This window comes from Theropithecus gelada, chromosome 1, assembly GCF_003255815.1.
Source record: "Theropithecus gelada isolate Dixy chromosome 1, Tgel_1.0, whole genome shotgun sequence".
Classification (NCBI taxonomy): domain Eukaryota; kingdom Metazoa; phylum Chordata; class Mammalia; order Primates; family Cercopithecidae; genus Theropithecus; species Theropithecus gelada.
In genome coordinates this window covers 16,197,267-16,215,770 of record NC_037668.1, presented here as the reverse complement: position 1 = coordinate 16,215,770, position 18,504 = coordinate 16,197,267, and the positions used below count along the sequence as shown (strand labels likewise).

General features: G+C 43.3%; 1 protein-coding gene across 7 annotated transcripts in view; it reads left to right on the top strand.

Annotated features, from left to right (window-relative positions):
- Window positions 1–11,030: 11,030 nt before the first annotated feature.
- Window positions 11,031–18,504, top strand: part of ARNT (aryl hydrocarbon receptor nuclear translocator) — a 66,728-nt gene continuing 59,254 nt past the window's right edge. For all 7 annotated transcript variants that reach the window (XM_025378730.1, XM_025378724.1, XM_025378697.1 and 4 more), the window contains exon 1: window positions 11,031–11,255. In XM_025378730.1, the coding sequence (XP_025234515.1) occupies window positions 11,231–11,255 (25 nt within the window). In that variant the 5' untranslated portion in view covers window positions 11,031–11,230. The remainder of the gene's footprint in view (window positions 11,256–18,504) is intronic.

Genomic DNA, 18,504 nt, shown 5'->3' with positions numbered 1-18,504 from the left:
AAGTACATCTCTTGTCAGTCTCTGTTTTTGTCAACCTCTTCTCACAAAAGGAGAGTGGTTGGTAGCTCTCTCTCTTCCCCACTCCCAAGCTGAACTCAGAAGCTTCATGAATAGTTCAACTGAAACAGGATCAAGTTTCAGACACTCCCACACTGAGAAAATGATCCCACTAGATTAAATTGGAGCCTAGATCAGTGGAGGACTATTTCCACAACTCTGCCAGGGCTGGGACAGCCATCATTAAAAGCTCAGGTAAAAATTTCTTTCTTTCTTTCTTTTTTTTTTTTTCTTTTTTTGAGACAGCATCTTGCTCTGTTGCCCAGGCTGGAGTGCAGTGGTGTGATCTTGGCTCACTGCAACCTCTACCTCCCGGGTTCAAGTGATCTTCTGCCTCAGCCTCCCAAGTAGCTGGGACTACAAGTGCATGCCACCATGCCCAGCTAATGTTTGTATTTTTAGTATAGACGGGGTTTCACCATATTGGCCAGGCTGGTCTCAAACTGCTGACCTTGTGTTCCGCCCTTCTTGGCCTCCCAAAGTGCTGGGATTACAGGTATGAGCCACCATGCCCGGCCTCAGGTAAAAACTTCTAAGTAGGATCATATGAGTGGTAGAGGATGGATTGGTAGCCAGCTTTTTGGTCTATGCAATGGGTCTCTGAATTAGCAATATCTCCCAGGGACTTGTTAGAAATGCAAATCCTTGGACCCTTATCCTGGTCCTAATGAGTAAGAAACATTGGGGGTGTTGGCCTGTGTGTGTGTGTGTGTGTGTGTGTGTGTGTGTATTTAAGAGATGGCGTCTCACTATGTTGCCCAGGCTGGAGTGCAGTGGCTATTCACAGGTGAATCACAGTGCACTACAGCCTCAAACTCCTGGGCTCAAGTGATCCTCCTGCCTCAGCCTCCCGAATAGCTGGGACTATTGGCATGCACCACCACTTCCTGCGGCATTTGTGTTTTAACCAGCTTCTCTAGGTGATTGTGATGTATGCTTAAGTTTGAGAACTACTTGTCAATAGGATTAGTGATGCTTTAAAATGTTTTCCCTCTTTCCTCAGAAGAATTTACTTGACACATTTGATTTAAAAAGTCAAAACTGGCCCAGTCATGGTGGCTCATGCCAGTAATCCCAGCACTTTCGGAGGCTGAGGTAGGTGGATCATTTGAGGTCGGGAGTTAGAGACCAGCCTGGCCATCATGGCAAAACTCTGTCTCTACTAAAAATACAAAAATTGGCCGGGTCTGGTGGTGTGCGCTTGTGGTCCCAGCTACTCAGGAGGCAGAGGTTGCAGTGAGCCGAGATCGCGCCACTGGACTCCAGCCTAGGCGACAGAGCCAGTCTCCATCTCAAAAAAAAAAAAAAAAAATCTGCTTTATTCTTTTTAATGGCTGCTAAGTACTCAAGTACTCCATTTTCTCTATTGGTAGGCTTTTGTATTGTTTCAAATATCTTATTATAGCAACATTGCAATAAATATCCATGTGTGTGTGTGTGTGTGTGTGTGTATATATTTTTTTTTTTTTGAGATAGAGTCTCACTCTGTCTACTCAGGCTGGAGTGACAGCCTTGTATATATATTTCTCTGTGCACTTGTGGAAATGTTTTTGTGGAATAAGTTCCTCCAAATATTAAAAATGTAAACGATAGGTTGCAGGATATGCACATTTGGAATTTTAATAGATATTACCAAATTACACACTAAAAAGGTTATAGTAATTTACACTCCCATCAAATAGGCATGAAAGTGCCTTTTCTTTTTTTTCACAGCTTCACCAGTATAAGTTACACAGAGTCTCTGAAATATTTGTTGAGCTAATTGGCTAAAAACAATATCTTAGTTTTTAGGCCAGGGATGGTGGCTCACGCCTGTCATCCCAGCACTTGGGGAGGCCGAGGCAGGTGGATTGCCTGAGGTTAGCAGTTCGAGATCAACCTGACCAACATGGTGAAACCCTGTCTCTACTAAAAATACAAAAAATTAGCCGGACATGGTGGCTTGCGCCTGTAATCCCAGCTACATGGGTGGCCGAAGCAGGAGAATCACTTGAACCCGGGAGGGTGAGGTTGCGGTGAGCTGAGATCGCGCCACTGCACTCTAGCCTGGGTAACAGAATGAGAAATCGAGACCGTGTCTCAAGAAAAAACAAAACAAAACAAAAAAACAAAAAAACCCCACAATATATTTTTGTTTTGTTTCGTTTTTGTTTTTGTTTTTTTGAGATGGAGTCTTGCTCTGTCGCCCAGGCTGTGCAGTGGTGCGATCTCGGCTCACTGCAAACTCCGCCTCCAGGGTTCAAGTGATTCTCCTACCTCAGCCTCCTGAGTAGCTGGGATTACAGGCACACACCATCATGCCTGGCTAATTTTTGTATTTTTAGTAGAGATGGGGTTTCACCATGTTGGTCAGGCTGGTCTTGAACTCCTGACCTCAGGTGATCCGCCTGCCTCGGCCTCCCAAAGTGCTGGGATTACAGGTATGAGCCACCGCGCCTGGCCCAATATCTCAGTTTTTAAAAAATTGCATTTCTTTAATTACTATAGTTTTGAATCTCTATTGAGTTACATATTTTATAGATACATACAAACCTATCTTCACCTTACCTATCATTTTCCCTTTTGACTGAGCTATTAATCTTTCACTTACTGATTTGAAGATGTATATCTATCTACAAACATAAGTACACAGTTACATTTTTACACATTTTTTACATATTAATAACTTTTTGTGATATATGTGGTTCCCAGTGCCTATCCTCTGCAACTCCAACGCTCTCATTTTTGAATTTGCTATCAACATCAGTTTCCAGAATTAAACCTCTCTTCTCAGTCCAATAACTTCTGACTTCATTTGTTTCCCAGATCAGTCTCATCCCCTTTCAGAGATGTTTAAACTAGGCTCTTCTGTAATTCTAGAATCTTCCATCTTCAAGATACTGATCAGTCCATCATCTCTCCAATTGTGGGCAAACTGTTCACTTTCCTCAGGTTTCTGAGTATTGACAGAAATTACAATGCTCCATAGTTTCATGAAAATTTATGCATTCTAACTTTGTTTAGTTCCCCAGAGCAATTGGTGATCATTTTTGTTTCCTTTTTCTACTGCTGTGGCAGATTATTCACAGTCATTTTGTTCATACCTAGTTGACTTCCCAACCAATTGTTTACAGTTGTGCAGCTACACCCAACCCCATTTCTACCTCTTATTCCCAACAGAAGTTTTACCTGCTACTTTTCTTTGAGAATCAAAGTCATCACACGAGTTCCCTTTCCTCCACTTCAAAATGTCTACACATTTTTAGAAAAAGGGTATCTTGGTTTTCTAAGAACACTTTCACATGCTGCCCCAACCCTGTCTCCTTCTCTCCCCTAGTACCAGTCTTGTTTTCTCAGGCATATGTATTTCTTGCATTTATTTATTTTTTATTTTTTGAGACAGACTCTTGCTCTGTCACTCAGGCTGGAGTGCAGTGGCGCAATCTGGGGTCACTGCAACTTCCAGCTCCCGGGCTCAAGTGATTCTTGTGCCTCAGCCTCCCGAGTAGGCAGGATTACAGGCGTGTAACACCACGCCTAGCTAGTTTTTATATTTTTAGTAGAGACGAGGTTTTGCCCTGTTGGCCAGGCTGGTCTCGAACTCCTGATCTCAGGTGATTCACCCACCTTGGCCTCCCAAAGTGCTGGAATTATAGGCGTGAGCCATCACGCCTGGATGTTTCTTGCATTTTTAGTTTGCTCCCTTCCACAAGCTCAGTCTATAGCCATATTTTATTATTTCCACCCCTAGCCTAACCCCTATCACAGCCTACCATTTGATTATTTTTCTCTTCATTGTCATGTTTCTTGAAAAAGTAATCTGTGCTAACTAGCTGTGTCTACTTAGTTTCTACTCACTTCTCACCCACTTGCAATCTCGTTTCCATTCCTTAGATGTGCTCATAGGCTGGGCGTGGTGGCTCACGCCTGTAATCCCAGCACTTTGGGAGGCCAAGGTGGTGGTGAGGTGAGGAAATTACCTGAGGTGAGGAGTCCGAGACCAGCATCTGTGAAACCCCGTCTCTACTAAAAATACAATAATTAGCTAGGCATGGTGGCGGGTGCCTGTAATGCCAGCTAGTCGGGTGGCTGAGGCAGGAGAATCGCTTGAATCGGGGAGGCGGAGGTTGCAGTGAGCCAAGATCATGCCATTGCACTCCAGTCTGGGCAACAAGAGCAAAACTCCATTTCCAAAAAAAAAAAAAAAATTATTTGTTGTTTATCCAGCATTCAAATCAAACTGGCTTACCTTTATTTTTATTTGCTAAATCTGGCAACCATACCCAAAGACACTTAATAAAACTTTGGAGGCTGGTCTGGGTGCCTTGGTGTTTACGACTAATTGATCCCAATCAGTTACAGATTTCTTTGTTCCTTCACTTGACTGGTCTTAAACACAAACAAACAAAAACTAAATAAACTAAATAATTAAAAACCAAAAAACTAAATAATTAAAAAACCAGTTTACCATAGTTAACAGAAAAAAAACTGTAATTTTCTATTAATTTACAAATTAATATAAAAATAATAGTAATAGTATTAGTAATGGTTAAATATTGGTAAGCTGAAAATGTGTATAAAAACATGTAGGTCAGACTTCACAGTCAACTGTTTTCTTAATTTTTTAAAATTTGCTAACTGGCATCCTGATCTGATCTGTTAATTTTTATTTCTACTAAAATTAGAAAATCTGTATTTACAGTGAGTTTGTCAGATATGGCAAGAAGTGTTTGATGGTTACCAGATAATTCTGAATAGTTGGAGCTTACAAGGATCTATTGGAGAATTTCTAGTGAAAGCATTCAGTGGTTTGTCAGATTCTAAGCAGAAGAGCAAAGAGCCTCAAAAGTCAAATGCTTCAACTTGAGAGAGAGCAGGAGTTGTATTCAGTTGCATTGGCTACATTCAGCTCTGGGAAGCATTTACCCCCATTTGGTTGCAACATTTGGATGTGGTTTAGAATATGTTCAATAATGTGTCATTCATTTTTTTCCTCTGATGAAGAAAGAAAATTATCATGTGTTGGGAAATGAAATATTCTTGGCAGTCAAGGCATTTGCATCATAGTCTGGTTTTCTTACAAAATCCTGACCCTTTGTTCTTAACATTAAAAATGTTGGCTTTGTGATCCACCATCTGCAGTAGAACTGCTACCAAGATGCACATTTTTGTAATGGGGAAGTCATCACTCTCTTATTTGTTGGGGTTTATTGGTTGAACTCTCTAATACGATACAAAATGTAAAGCCCTGGCAGGATAAGAAAGGAATTCCTACTCATCAGCAGAATGATCTTTGCTGGTAAGCAATTGGAAGATGGATGTACTTTGATGACAGTATTCAAAAGGAGTCTACTCTTCTTATTGCGCTGAGACTTTGTGGTGGTGCCAAGGAAGTATTACACCACTCCCAAGAAGAATAAGCACAAGAGAAAGAAGGTTAAGCTAACTGTCCTAAAATATTACAAGGTGGACAAAAATGGCAAAACTAGTTGCCTTTGTTGTGAGTGCCCTTCAGGTGAGTGTGGTGCTGGAGTTTTTATGGCCAGCCACTTTGAAAGACATTATTGTGGCAAATGTCTGACTTATTGTTTCAACAAACCAGAAGAAAAGATGGGTTAATAAAAGGCATGAACTAAAAAGCAAAAACAGGCTGAGTGTGGTGGCTCATGGCTATAATCCCTGTGCTTTGGGAGGCTGAGGTGGGAGAATGGCTTAAGGCCAGGAGTTCGAGGTTGCAGTGAGCAATGATGGTGCCACTGCACTCTAGCCTGGGTGAAGGAGTGAGACTCTATCTCTAAAATGAAAACAAAACTCCAAACCATGACATTTAGAAGTTAAGGTAATATGTTCATGTTAATAAAAATATTGCTCAGATAAGCCATTTGAGTAATCCTACTTAAATCCTATTTATAATAATAAAAATGGTTTATGTTAGTATTATCTATATCATAAAGAAGAGCTTTTTACTTCAATCCTTATTAAAAACTGATAGCATCCCCCCCGCCCCATTGGCCTCCATACTTAACTGTGGAGAAAGCACCAATTTATCTATTTATTCTCAAAGATTGTGCTCACTGGATGACATTTTACTACATTTATGGTTTGTGCTAATTTGTTCAATGTCGAATCAAAATCAAGAGAAATTTTATTTTTTAGAAATGAGGTCTTGCTATGTTTCCCAGGTTGGCCTCAAACTCCTGGGCTCAAGTGATCCTCCCTCCTCAGCCTGTGGAGTAGCTAGGACTACAGGCATGCACTACTGAGCCTGGCTGGAATAAATATATTTTGGCTATGAACTGTTTTCTGAATAAAATGGAAAGTGGGCCAGGCGCAGTGGTTCATGCCTTTAATCCCAGCACTTTGGAAGGCCGAGGTGGGTGCATTGTCTGAGCTCAGGAGCCTGGGCAACATGGTGAAACCTCATTTCTAATAAGAGTACAAAAAAATTAGCTGGGGAGTGGTGGCGGGTACCTGTAATTCCAGCTACTGAGGATGCAGAGGCAGGAGAATAGCTTGAACCTGGGAGGCAGAGGTTGCAGTGAGCCATAATGCCACTGTACTCCAGCCTGGGCAATAAAGTGAGATTCTGTCTTTAAAAAAACAAAAAAAAAAAAAAAAGGAAAGTGGACTGACATTTTTTTTGTAGGAACCGTGTGGAGTGCAGTGGCATGATCTCAGCTCACTGCAACTGCTGCCTCCCAGGTTCAAGTTATTCTCGTGCCTCAGCCTCCCGGGTAGCTGGGATTACAGTCATATGTCACCATGCCGGACTAATTTTTGTATTTTTAGTAGAGATGTGGTTTCGCCACTTTGATCAGGCTGGTCTCAAACTCCTGGGCTCAAGTGATCTGCCTGCCTCGGCCTCCCAAAGTGCTGGGATTACAGCTGTGAGCCACCATGCCTGGCCTGTAACTCCATCAGTTTTGATCCCAAGATATCTTTTTCAGACTTACTCATACCTCACAAAATAATTCTTATCTAAATGAAAAACGTTTTCTTTTGTATCTTGAATTTTTAATGATAAACCAAACAGGAAGTTTTGGGCATTTCTCCTTATGTATTGCCTATATGCTGTAAGCTGATTCATATTGTGTACATCAGTGGTTTCTACTCTTAAACATCTGGTAGCAGGTACAGGGCAGATATTGCCATTTCATGTTTTGTATCATGACTCCATGTGATATTTGACAAATAATTTTGCCAATAGCTTTGTTACACTTTTTTTTCTTTTTCTTTTTGAGATGGAGTCTCGCTCAGTCACCCAGGCTGGAGTACAGTAGCCTGATCCCAGCTCACTGCAACCTCCACCTTCCAGGTTCAAGCGATTCTCCTGCCTCAGCCTGCTGAGTAGCTGGGACTACAGGCGTGTGCCAACACGTCCAGCTCGTTTTCATATTTTTAGTAGAGACGGGATTCCACCATATTGGCCAGGCTGGTCTTGAACTTCTGATCTCAGGTAATCCGCCTGCCTTGACCTCCCAAAGTGCTGGAATTACAGGCATGAGTCACTGCACCTGGCCAGCTTTGTTGCACTTTCTCCAAACAGAATATGTTATTAACTTTGTAGCTAGTTGTGTAAGCATCTCTATAACAAAATGATTTCTACCAATTTTTTTCTTTTTGAGACAGTCTGGCTGTCACCCAGGCTGCAGTGCAGTGGCACAATCTCCGCTCACTGCAAGCTCCGCCTCCCGGGTTCACGCCATTCTCCTGCCTCAGACTCTTCAGTAGCTGGGACTACAGGCGCCCGCCACCACACCTGGCTAATTTTTTGTATTTTTGGTAGAGACGGGGTTTCACAGTGTTAGCCAGGATGGTCTTGAACACTTGACTTTGTGATTCGTCCCCCTCGGCCTCCCAAAGTGCTGCGATTACAGGTGTGAGCCACTGTGCCCGGCCGATTTCTACCAATTTTTTTCTACAGAAATGTGACTTGATCTCTTTTAACCACAAAATTTATCCACATCATATGGGAAAATATTTTGCATTTATTCTGAAAAAATCCATTTTACTTGGTAAAGAAGCTACTGCATTTTTTTTTTTTTTTTACGATGGAGTCTCGCTCTGTTGCCCAGGCTAGAGTGTAGGGGCACCTTGGTTCACTGCAACCTCTGCCTCCCAGGTTCAAGTGACTCTCCTGCCTCAGCCACTGGAGTAGCTGGGATTACAGGCACGCAGCACCACGCCCGGCTAAGTATTTTTAGTAGAGATGGGGTTTCACCATGTTGGCCAGGCTGGTCTTCAACGCTTGACTTCGTGATTCATCCCCCTCGGCCTCCCAAAGTGCTGGGATTACAGCCATCCCGCCCGGCCCAGCCAATGTATTTCTTTTGAGTGGATGATTTTTTTTCTTTTTGGTGAATTATAAATATAACAACAAAATGAAAGAAAAATGAAATTTTAACAGATGTAAACAATAATATGCAAATTACGTTAAAATACCTTTGCAGTGAACTAAATAAGTGGATCAATGTAATCTGTGCAGTACATATACAACTTCTAAGAATACAAAGATGTTCAATAGCATAATTACAATTTTAATTAAATTTGTATTAAACATTTCGTGAGCGATACATGAAAAGACAGTACTTTGTAGTGCTAAAACTGTAGTGCTAAAATAGGGGGATGGGTGGAACAGGTCTCCAGTGTCAGACTCCTTTAGTTTGCCTCCCACGTTACTTACCTGCTGGATGTCCCTTGCTTAACCTCTTTGTTTCTGTTTCCTTAATTGCAAAATGCAAATAGTAGTAGAACGTACCTCATCGTTGTTGTGAGGATTAAATGAGTAAATACATACAAAGCATTTTGGACAGTGCCTACCTCAAATAGCTCAATGCTTCCTGAAGGGGTGGCCTGCCTCTCCACACCTGTGGGCGTTTCTCATTAGGTGGAATGAGAGACTTGAGAAAAGAAATGAGACACAGAGACAAAGTATAGAGAAAGAAAAAGTGGGCCCAGGGGACCGGCGCTCAGCATACAGAGGACCCACGCCGGCACCAGTCTCTGAGTTCCCTTAGTATTTATTGATAATTATCTTTACCATCTTAAAGATAAAGGAGTGGCAGGACCACAGGATCATTTTAGGGAGAAAATTAGCAGTAACACATATGGATAGAGATCTCTGTGACACGAATAAGTTGAAAGGAAAATGCTGTGCCTTGATATGCATATGCAAACATCTCCATAAACCTTTTAGCAGCATTGCTCCAGCAAGTCGCGCCAGCAAGTCCCACCTTATGCCATAAGGCGGTTTTCTCCTATCTCAGTAAACAGAGCATAGAATCGGGTTTTACACCGAGATGTTCCATTGCCCAGGGACGGGCAGGATTTTTAACCAGCAAGCTGCCTTCAGGCACTTGTTTAACAAAGACACATCCTGCACAGCCCAAAATCCATTAAACCTTGAGTCACCACAGCACATGTCTCTTGCAAGGACAAGGTTGGGGGTAGGGTCACAGATTAACAGCATCTCAAATACAGAACCAAATGGAGTCTCTTATGTCTACTTCTTCCTATATAGACACAGTAACAGGCTGATCTCTTTCTTTTCCCCACACTTCCTATTATCAGGAAACAAAAATTAGCTGGGCGTGGTGGCATGCGCCTATAATCTCAGATACTCGGGAGGCTGAGGCAGGATAACTGCTTGAACCTGGGAGGTGGATGTTGCAGTGAGCCAAGATCGCACCACTGCACTGCAGCCTGGGTGACAGAGCAAGACTCTGTCTCGGAAAAAAATTAAGAAAAAAGAAAATAAATCTGCACAGCCATCATCTTATTGATTCCCTATTAAAAACTCCTCACTGGCCGGGTGTGGTGGCTCACGCCTGTAATCCCAGCACTTTGGGAGGCTGAGGTGGACGGATTGCCTGAGGTCAGGAGTTCGAGACCAGTCTGGCCAACATCGTGAAACCCCATCTCTACTAAAAACACACAAAAAATTAGCTGGGCGTGTGGCATGCGCCTGTAATCCCAGCTACTCAGGAGGCTGAGGCAGAGGAATTGCTTGAACCAGGGAGGTGGAGGTTGCAGTGAGCCGAGATTGCGCCACTGCACTCCAGCCTGGATGACAGAGGGAGACTTCGTCTCAAATACAAACAAACAAAACTCCTCACTATGTACCTATCACTGACCAAAGGAAGTTACCCATTCTCAAAATACTTTCTTCATCCATTGCCTCCAGTTTTGGCTGGCAATATCTCCCATACCAAACCGTTAACACCCAGATCCTTTTACACTACCAGTCCCATAGCAGGCATTAAAAAGTTAGTTATTTAACTGTTTTTAACCAGGGACAAAAGTCCTTAAAACAGGAAAAAAACTGGAAAGGATTACAAATCACCATGTGAAGTTTAAGTATTAGAGCACCTAAAGAGGATTTACAAGATAAGTTGTCTGCAGGGCAACCACTCAGACGACGAATCCACCACCAAGAGAAGGTTTTTAGTCAAATATCCTTTTTTAAGTAAAATATCCTTTTTTTTTTTTTTTTTTGAGATGGAGTTTTGCTCTCGGTGGCCCAGACGAGTACAGTGGTGTGGCGCGATCTCGGTTCACTGCAACCTCTGCCTCCCAGGTTCAAGCGATTCTCCTGCCTCAGCCTCCCAAGAAGCTGGGATTACAGGCATGTGCTACCACGCCCAGCTAATTTTGTATTTTTAGTAGAGACGGGGTTTTCGCCATGTTGGCCATGGCTGGTTTCGAACCCCTGACCACAGGTGATCCGCCGGCCTGGGCCTCCCAAAGTGCTGGGATTACAGGCGCGAGCCACCGCGCCCTGCCTAAAATACCCATTTTAATTGCATTTCAATGACGTTACTCGGTCATTGACCTCTTACGCAAGGAGGGCGGGGTTAGGGAGACAGCTGGACTTCTTCCTCGCCCTCCCTCCACTGGACTGGCTGGCGCAGGGAGTAGCCCTGCCCTTGGTCGATTTGGCATTTTCATTGGTCAATTTTTTCGTAGGAGGCGGTCGTGTGTTGACTCCGCCCACTATATAGGCGGGGTCTCTCCGCCACAGGGGCTGGGATGGTGGGGGCTGCTGAAGCCGCCATCTTGGATTCCGCGGTAGCGGAGGCGGCGGTCAGGCGCCGCTTCTGGGGAGTGGCCTTTCTCTTCCCCTCCCTCCCGGTTCGGTGGCGGCGGCTCCTCCCACTGGGGGGGGGGTGGCGCGGCGGCGGTGGCATCTACGGCCATGGCGGCGACTACTGCCAACCCCGGTGAGGAGACAGAGGACTGGGGCGCCTCTAAAGGGGAGGGGCTGAAGGGGCTGACAACTAAGGAGACCCAGGGCTGAGGGGACGCAGCTGGAGCTGAAGGCGCCGGGGCGGGGCGGAGGCCGCGAGGGACGGTGGGGGAGCGGTGACCTGGGGAGGGGCCCGATCCTGGGGACTTGGGTAGACTCGAGGTGGAGGGAGCGAGGGGGCAGGTGGGAGTTGGGGGCTCCCTCTCCTGACCTCCGTTGGAGCGGCGGCCAGTCGGGGCTGGCTCGCCCTCACTCCTCGGGCGGCGTCTGGTCTGTGATGTGGTCCTCTTTTAACCCTCTGCCCGCTGGAGCCGCTTGATGCCGAATACTGTAGGCAGAGTGGCTCCGTTTACTTTAAGAGTAGTTTGGATTCATAAACCCTGGAACATATTGCTCTTTAGTTGACGTGTTGCTTCCAGACATTTAAAGGTTTAGATTTTAATTTTAAAAATAAAAAATTGACGTTCTTTGATATATACGACGTCTCTTTAGGCTGTTACCTCCCACCCGCAACCCCCGTCCCCGTCCCCGGACTATACTTTGAAACTTAGATCTTGTGTTAAGAGGGCCTGTCTGCCTGCTGAGGGCAGGGGTTTGTGTAATGGTTGTGGTTTCAGACACGTCTTTAGTCCACAGCCCCAGGTTTAAATCTTGTTAGGCCTAGGTCCAGGCAGTTTCCAAACTCTTTCAGAAAAGTTTGCTTCCACACCATTTCTCAGTTTCAAAAAATAATCAAATATCAAAAAGATCTAGTCTGTTTTGTCTAAGAGATGGAATAGGGTGTAGTGCAGTTCTAGAGAGATCAGATCTTCAAATTACTGGTCCCACCCTGCCCTCTTTCCTCTATGTTACAGTTATTTCTCCTTAGAAGGTATTTCATTTTAGGGGCCTAGTTTATCTTGCAGACTTTGGTCATTCTTGCAAAATAAAGTCTATCCGTTTCCAAAAACCAATATATTTGATAGCCTTAAAAAGAAAGGGCCTTGAGATGTGTGTGTGTGTTGCGGAGAATTTCTTGAAAATACAACAGTGGGAGTGATTACCCCCATCCTCACATTGAAATTTAAATTAGATTTTTTTTTCATGTTACTGAAAGGCAGTATTATTTTGCAATATCCAGATTTTGCTGGACAGTTGAATCACTGAAATTTCTTTTCTACCATGTTTCTGGGAACAGCTATTTTAAGAAATGATTAATTTGTCACATGTCATTATCTGTATTTAATTTTTAAAATTTTTTTTTAAAGGAAAGAGAGGTAAAATTAATGGCAAAAATTACATTGCGGGAAGTGCTGAGTGATAGAATAAAACTATAAAACAGGAAAAATGCCATTATGGCAAACCTGACCTTGTAGTAATATAACCTATCTGTGAACTATGGAATAAATAAACAAGATTTTTAACTGATCACACATTGCAAAATACTTATATAACCCTAGTTAAATTGCAAAGCATTTCTCTTATTAAGAAGTCGCCTGAGTAAACAAGTTTTAGTTCATATGTCAGGAGCTTTTTTCCAGCTGTGTGGGTGGGGTTGCTTTATTTTGTTTTGTTTTTTAAACAGCAGCAACCAGAATGACAGCCTCTTGACCATATCTTCATAAGCTGATCAATATCAGCTTAAATCTCAGCAGAAAATAGCATGTGTTTGTGTGTATGTGTGTATGCAGAATCCTTGTTAATGAAATGCTTCGTTTACTATGCTTTGGCTGCTTGGTTCTGCAATTTTTAGATTTCCTTTTTCTTTTTCTTTTCCTTTCTCCTCTCCCCTCTCCCCTCTTTTTCTTTTGATGCAGGGTCTTGCTTCTTGCTCTGTCGCCCAGTCTGGAGTACAGTGGCAAGATCACTGCTCACGGCATCTTCCACCTCCGGGGCTCAAGTGATCTTCTCACGATCAGCCTCCTGAATAGCTGGGACTACAGGTGCCTTGCCACCATGCCTGGTTAATTTTTAAATTTTTTTGTGGAGACAGATGCCTTGCTATGTTGCTCACGCTGATCTTGATCTCCTGGTCTCAAGCAAGCCTTGCCTCAGTCTCTCAAAGTTGGAAATACAGATGTGAGACACTCTACCTGGCCAGATATCTTTTTTGATATTAAAAAATTCTTCCATCTCTTCTAACTTATCGATTCCATGTTCAGTTCAATCAAATCAGAAGATATGTTTTCTTTTTTCTTTTCTCCCTTTGCACTTTTATATCAAGAGGAAGAGATCATAGATATATTGTGGATTTTTTCAGTAGTCTATTGCATTTTGGGAAATGAGATTAATGAATGGAGGGACATTAGGTGGAAATGTACTGTGCTTAGTGAAAGTAAATGTTTTCAGGTCAGAATTCTTTGCTACACTGTCATACCTTCTTTCCTTAGAGCCATTTTAAGGACTAGGGACACCATGCCTATTTCTTTGAGTTTTTTCTACTTTGTATTTTTGCTGGAGTACTAATTTTTTTTTTTTTTTTTTTTTTTTAACAATTCTTGTTAGTTTTGTCAAGACGATTTAAAAAAAAAATTTCACTCTTTAAGCTTCACTTGAGTTAATCCTTTTTAAAAATATATTTATTTTTATTTTTGAGACAGGGTCTCGCTCTGTCTCCCAGACTGTAGTGCAGTGGTGTAATCACAGCTCACTGCAGCCTTGAACTCCTGAGCTCAAGTGATCTTGCAGCCTCAGCCTCCTGAGTATCTGGGTCTACAGACACACACCACCACACCTGGATACATTTTTTAACTTTTTGTAGAAATGGGATCTTGCTATGTTGCCCAGGCTGGTCTTGAACTCCTGGCCTCAAGCAATCCTCCCACCTCACCCTCCTAAGCTGCTGGGATTATAGGTGTGAGCCACTGATCCGGCCAAGTTAATCCTTAGGGTTAGTAATAGCGCTTAAACATGTTAATTGTGCTGGTGGCCTTGCAGTGTTTTTCAAGGGGACCAGGTTCTGCATTTTTCACTGTGGTGCTGCATTAGAAGAAGAGCAAAATATGGTTGATACTCTCTAAGAGTTGTGTTGAAGTAATAGTTCTAATGTGATTTTTTTTTGTCAAATTGATAATTCTTCATATTCTATCATTTTTCACTGGTTCTACTCATCACTGGCAAGTAGAACTCCGTGGGTAGGTGGTCCATGAAACTTTAGGCTATTTCTTTCTTGTCTATGGACTACTAACAGTTTTGAGGAACACATTTTTTTTCCCCATAGGAGAGGGTCTTGCTCTGCCACCGAGGCTGGAGTACAGTGACACAATCATGCCTCACTGCAGCCTTGACCTTCTGGGACCATGTGATCCTCCCACTTCAGCCTCCTAAGTAGGTGGGACCACAGGTGTGCACCACCATGGCTGGCTAATTTTAAATTTTTTTTAGAGACAGGGTCTTGCTATGTTGCCCAGGCCCGTGTTTAACTCCTGGCCTTAAGTGATCTTCCTGTATTGGGCCCCCGCTAAGAGCTGGGATTATAGGCATGAGCCACCATGCCCAGCCAAGGTGGAATACTTTTTAAATTGAATGTGTGATTTGTAATGCATTGGCTGAGGGAATAGTTGGGAGGAGATTCGGTATTTGATTTACAGTTCCAAATTCAAACTAGAGATGTTGAATTAGTTTGTAGTAAATGTAGGTTTTTTTCTCTCTTGATTCTGGTATTCTCATTAGTAGAGAATTCTTTTTGTGCTATTATGTATAAGTTACGGTGGATGGAGAAGGTAGTAGAAGGAAAAGGGTAATACCGTTTGGGTTTGCAAGGCTGTCATTTAGGAAGAAAATTTTTTTTAGCTAATTTTCACCTATGTAACTTACAGTTTTAACTGCATCAATTAACAAAATTCTTTTTTTTTTTTGAGATGGAGTCTTGCTCTGTTGCCCTGGCTGGAGTGTAGTGGCCAGATCTCAGCTCACTGCAAGCTCCGCCTCCCAGGTTTACGCCGTTCTCCTGCCTCAGCCTCCCATGTAGCTGGGACTACAGGCGCCTGCCACCTCGCCCAGCTAGTTTTTTGTATTTTTTAGTAGAGACAGAGTTTCACCGTGTTAGCCAGGATGGTCTCGATCTCCTGACCTCGTGATCTGCCCGTCTCGGCCTCCCAAAGTGCTGGGATTACAGGCTTGAGCCACCGCGCCCGGCCACAAAATTCTTACCTGTTACCTTTATTTACCTTTTTCAGATATGGGAAAATAGGAATTCATACAGTGTAAAGTTAAGATGTCAAGATATTCTTTTATGGCCAGGTGTGGTGGCTCGTGCCTCTAATCCCTTTGGGAGGCCGAGGCAGGCAGATGGCTTGAGCCCAGGAATTTGAGACCAGCCTGGACAACATGACAAAACCGCTTATCTACAAAAAATACAAAAAATTATCCAGGCACTGTGGTGTACTTTTATAGTCCCAGCTACGTGGGAGGCTAAGATGGGAGTATCACCTGAGCCTGGAAAGTTGAGACTGCAGTGAGCTGTGATCATGCCACTGTACTCCAGCCTAGGTGTCACAGTGAGACCCTGTCCCCCAACAAAAAAAAGAGATATTATTATATTGCAAAGGCCTTTTTTTTTTTTTTTTTTTTTGAGACAGGCTCTGCCTGTGTCACCCAGGCTGGAGTGCAATGGCGTGATCTTGGCTCACTGCAACCTCTTTCTCCTGGGTTCAAACAATTCTTCCACCTCACCCGAGTAGCTGGGATTACAGGCACCTGCCACCACGCCGGCTAATTTTTTATTTTTAGTAGAGACGAGGTTTCTCCATGTTGGCCAGGCTGGTCTTGAACTCCTGACCTCAGGTGATCCGCCCGCCTCGGCCTCCCAAAGTGCTGGGATTACAGGCGTGAGCCACTGCACCTGGCCACCATCTTTTTTTTTTTTTTTTTTATTATACTTTAAGTTCTAGGGTACATGTGCATAACGTGCAGGTTTGTTACATATGTATACATGTGCCGTGTTGGTGTGCTGCACCCATCAACTCGTCAGCACCCATCAACTTGTCATTTACATCAGGTATAACTCCCAATGCAATCCCTCCCCCCTCCCCACAATGCACTCCCTCCCCCCTCCCCCCAACCACCGTCTGTTTTTAAGAATACTGCCTTGGCTGGGCGCGGTGGCTCATGCCTGTAATGCCAGCACTTTGGCAGGCCGAGGCAGGTGGATCACCTGAGGTCAGGAGTTTGAGACCAGCCTGACCAACACGGCAAAACCCCATCTCTACTAAAAATACAAAAATTAGCCGGGCATGGTGGCGGGTGCCTATAATCCCAGCCACTTGGGAGGCTGAGGTGGGAGAATCGCTTGAACCTGGAAGGTGGTGGTTGCAGTGAGCCGAGATCATGCCACTGCTCTCCAGCCTGGGTGACAGAGCGAGACTCCATCTCAAAAAAGAAAAAAAATAAATAAATAATGCTGCCTGATATGCCATAATGACTTTAGTAAGTAGACATCAGTGAATCTTCAGGTTGGAAATATGACAACGCCTATCATTTTACACTTAAGGAGACACCCAGGGAAAGGAGTGTATAATTAAGTTCCTTCTATATGCCAGGTTACACTTTCCTATTTTGTTGACTAATCTTTATGTCTAGTCTGTAGCAACTGTCTCCAACTTTTCACATAAGTTCTTCAAATTTAGGTCACTTTTCATAATTTTGTCAATGTATTTTCTTACTTGTTTTAAAGTTTTTATTATTTTACGTAGTGTCTGGGTCTCACTATATTGCCCAGGCTGGTCTCAAACTCCTGGGCTTAAGCAATCCTCCTGCCTCGGCCTCCCAGTGTGCCGGGGTTACAGGTGTGAGTCACCCTGCCAGGCCCGTTTTATATTTTCCCTCTATCTTTTCATTGTAGTTGAATGGAGAAGTAAGTTTATGGATTCAGCAGTATACTTAGGGCTGGACGTGGTGGCTCATACCTGTAGTGCTAGCACTTTGGGAGACTGATGTGAGTGGATTGCTTGAGCCCAAAAGTTTGAGACCAGCCTGGGCAACGTGGTGAAACCCCATCTGTACAAAAAAATACAAAAAATTAGCAGGGTGTGGTGGCATCCCCTGTAGTCCCAGCTACGCGGGAGACTGAGATGGGAGGATGACCTGAGCCTGGGAGGTCGAGGCTGCAGTGAGCCGTAATTGTGCCACTGCACTCCAGTCTGGGTGACTGGGAGACAGCGTGAGACCCTGTCTCAAAAAACAAAACCAAACCAGCATACTTAGGATGTAAGTTCCATGAGAGCAGAACTTTTGCTTTCCTTGTTTGCCAAAGTACTGCAGTGCTTACAGTGGGTGCCTAGTATGTTGGATTAGAGTTCAATATATGTTTGTTGAATAAAAATGAATGTAAAACCCACTGTTAATATGAAATACCTTTGAAGGGATAAGACTAATTAAGCCATTGACATCATGAATTTGTACGAACTATAATAATATCTAATATTTATTAGTAATATGTACCAACTGTTCTCATTTAATTTTTATGACAATTGTATTAGGTAAGTATTATTATCCTTGTTTTACAGATGAGGAAACTAAGGCACAGAGAGTGAATATGTAACTTGTCTGAAGTCACATAGCTACTAGAAGGTAGAGACAGAATTTTATTGTTGGCAGTCCATCTACACAGTCATCATTCTTAATCTCTAAGTTATTATTTTTTCCATTGTGACCTAGAGTCATCTTCCTACTGAAATGTAGTACAATGGGTATCTTTTGAGAAGGAGGTAGGTGGAGTATTGTCTTTTTTGCAGATGAAAAGGGTGAAATACCACATTAGATAGCCTGGGGGCAAGGTATTGCTTGGTTGGAGAACCAAGTGCAAGGTGCTGAAAAAAGGAGCTAGAAGAGTAGTTTCCAGGCTGAGTGTGGCGGCTCACACCTGTAATCTCAGCATTTTGAGAGGCCAGGGTGAAAGGACTGTTTAAGCCCAGAAGTTGGAGACCAGCCTGAGCAATATAATGAGACCTTGTCTCCACAAAAATATGTATATAAAAAATTAGCTAGATGTGGTGGTGGATGCCTACAGTCCCAACTACTTGGGAGGCTGAGGTGGTGGGAGGATCTCTGAGCTTGCTAGGTCAAGGCTGTAGTGAGCCATGATCACGCCACTGGACTCTAGTCTGGGTGACAGAGTGAGCCTGTCTCTAGGAAAAAAAAAAAAAGAGTAGTTTCTTAAAATCTTTTCTGTAACATTCTATATTTGTTTTGTTTTGTTTTGTTTTTTTGAGACGGATTGTCCCTGTCGCCCAGGCTGGAGTGCA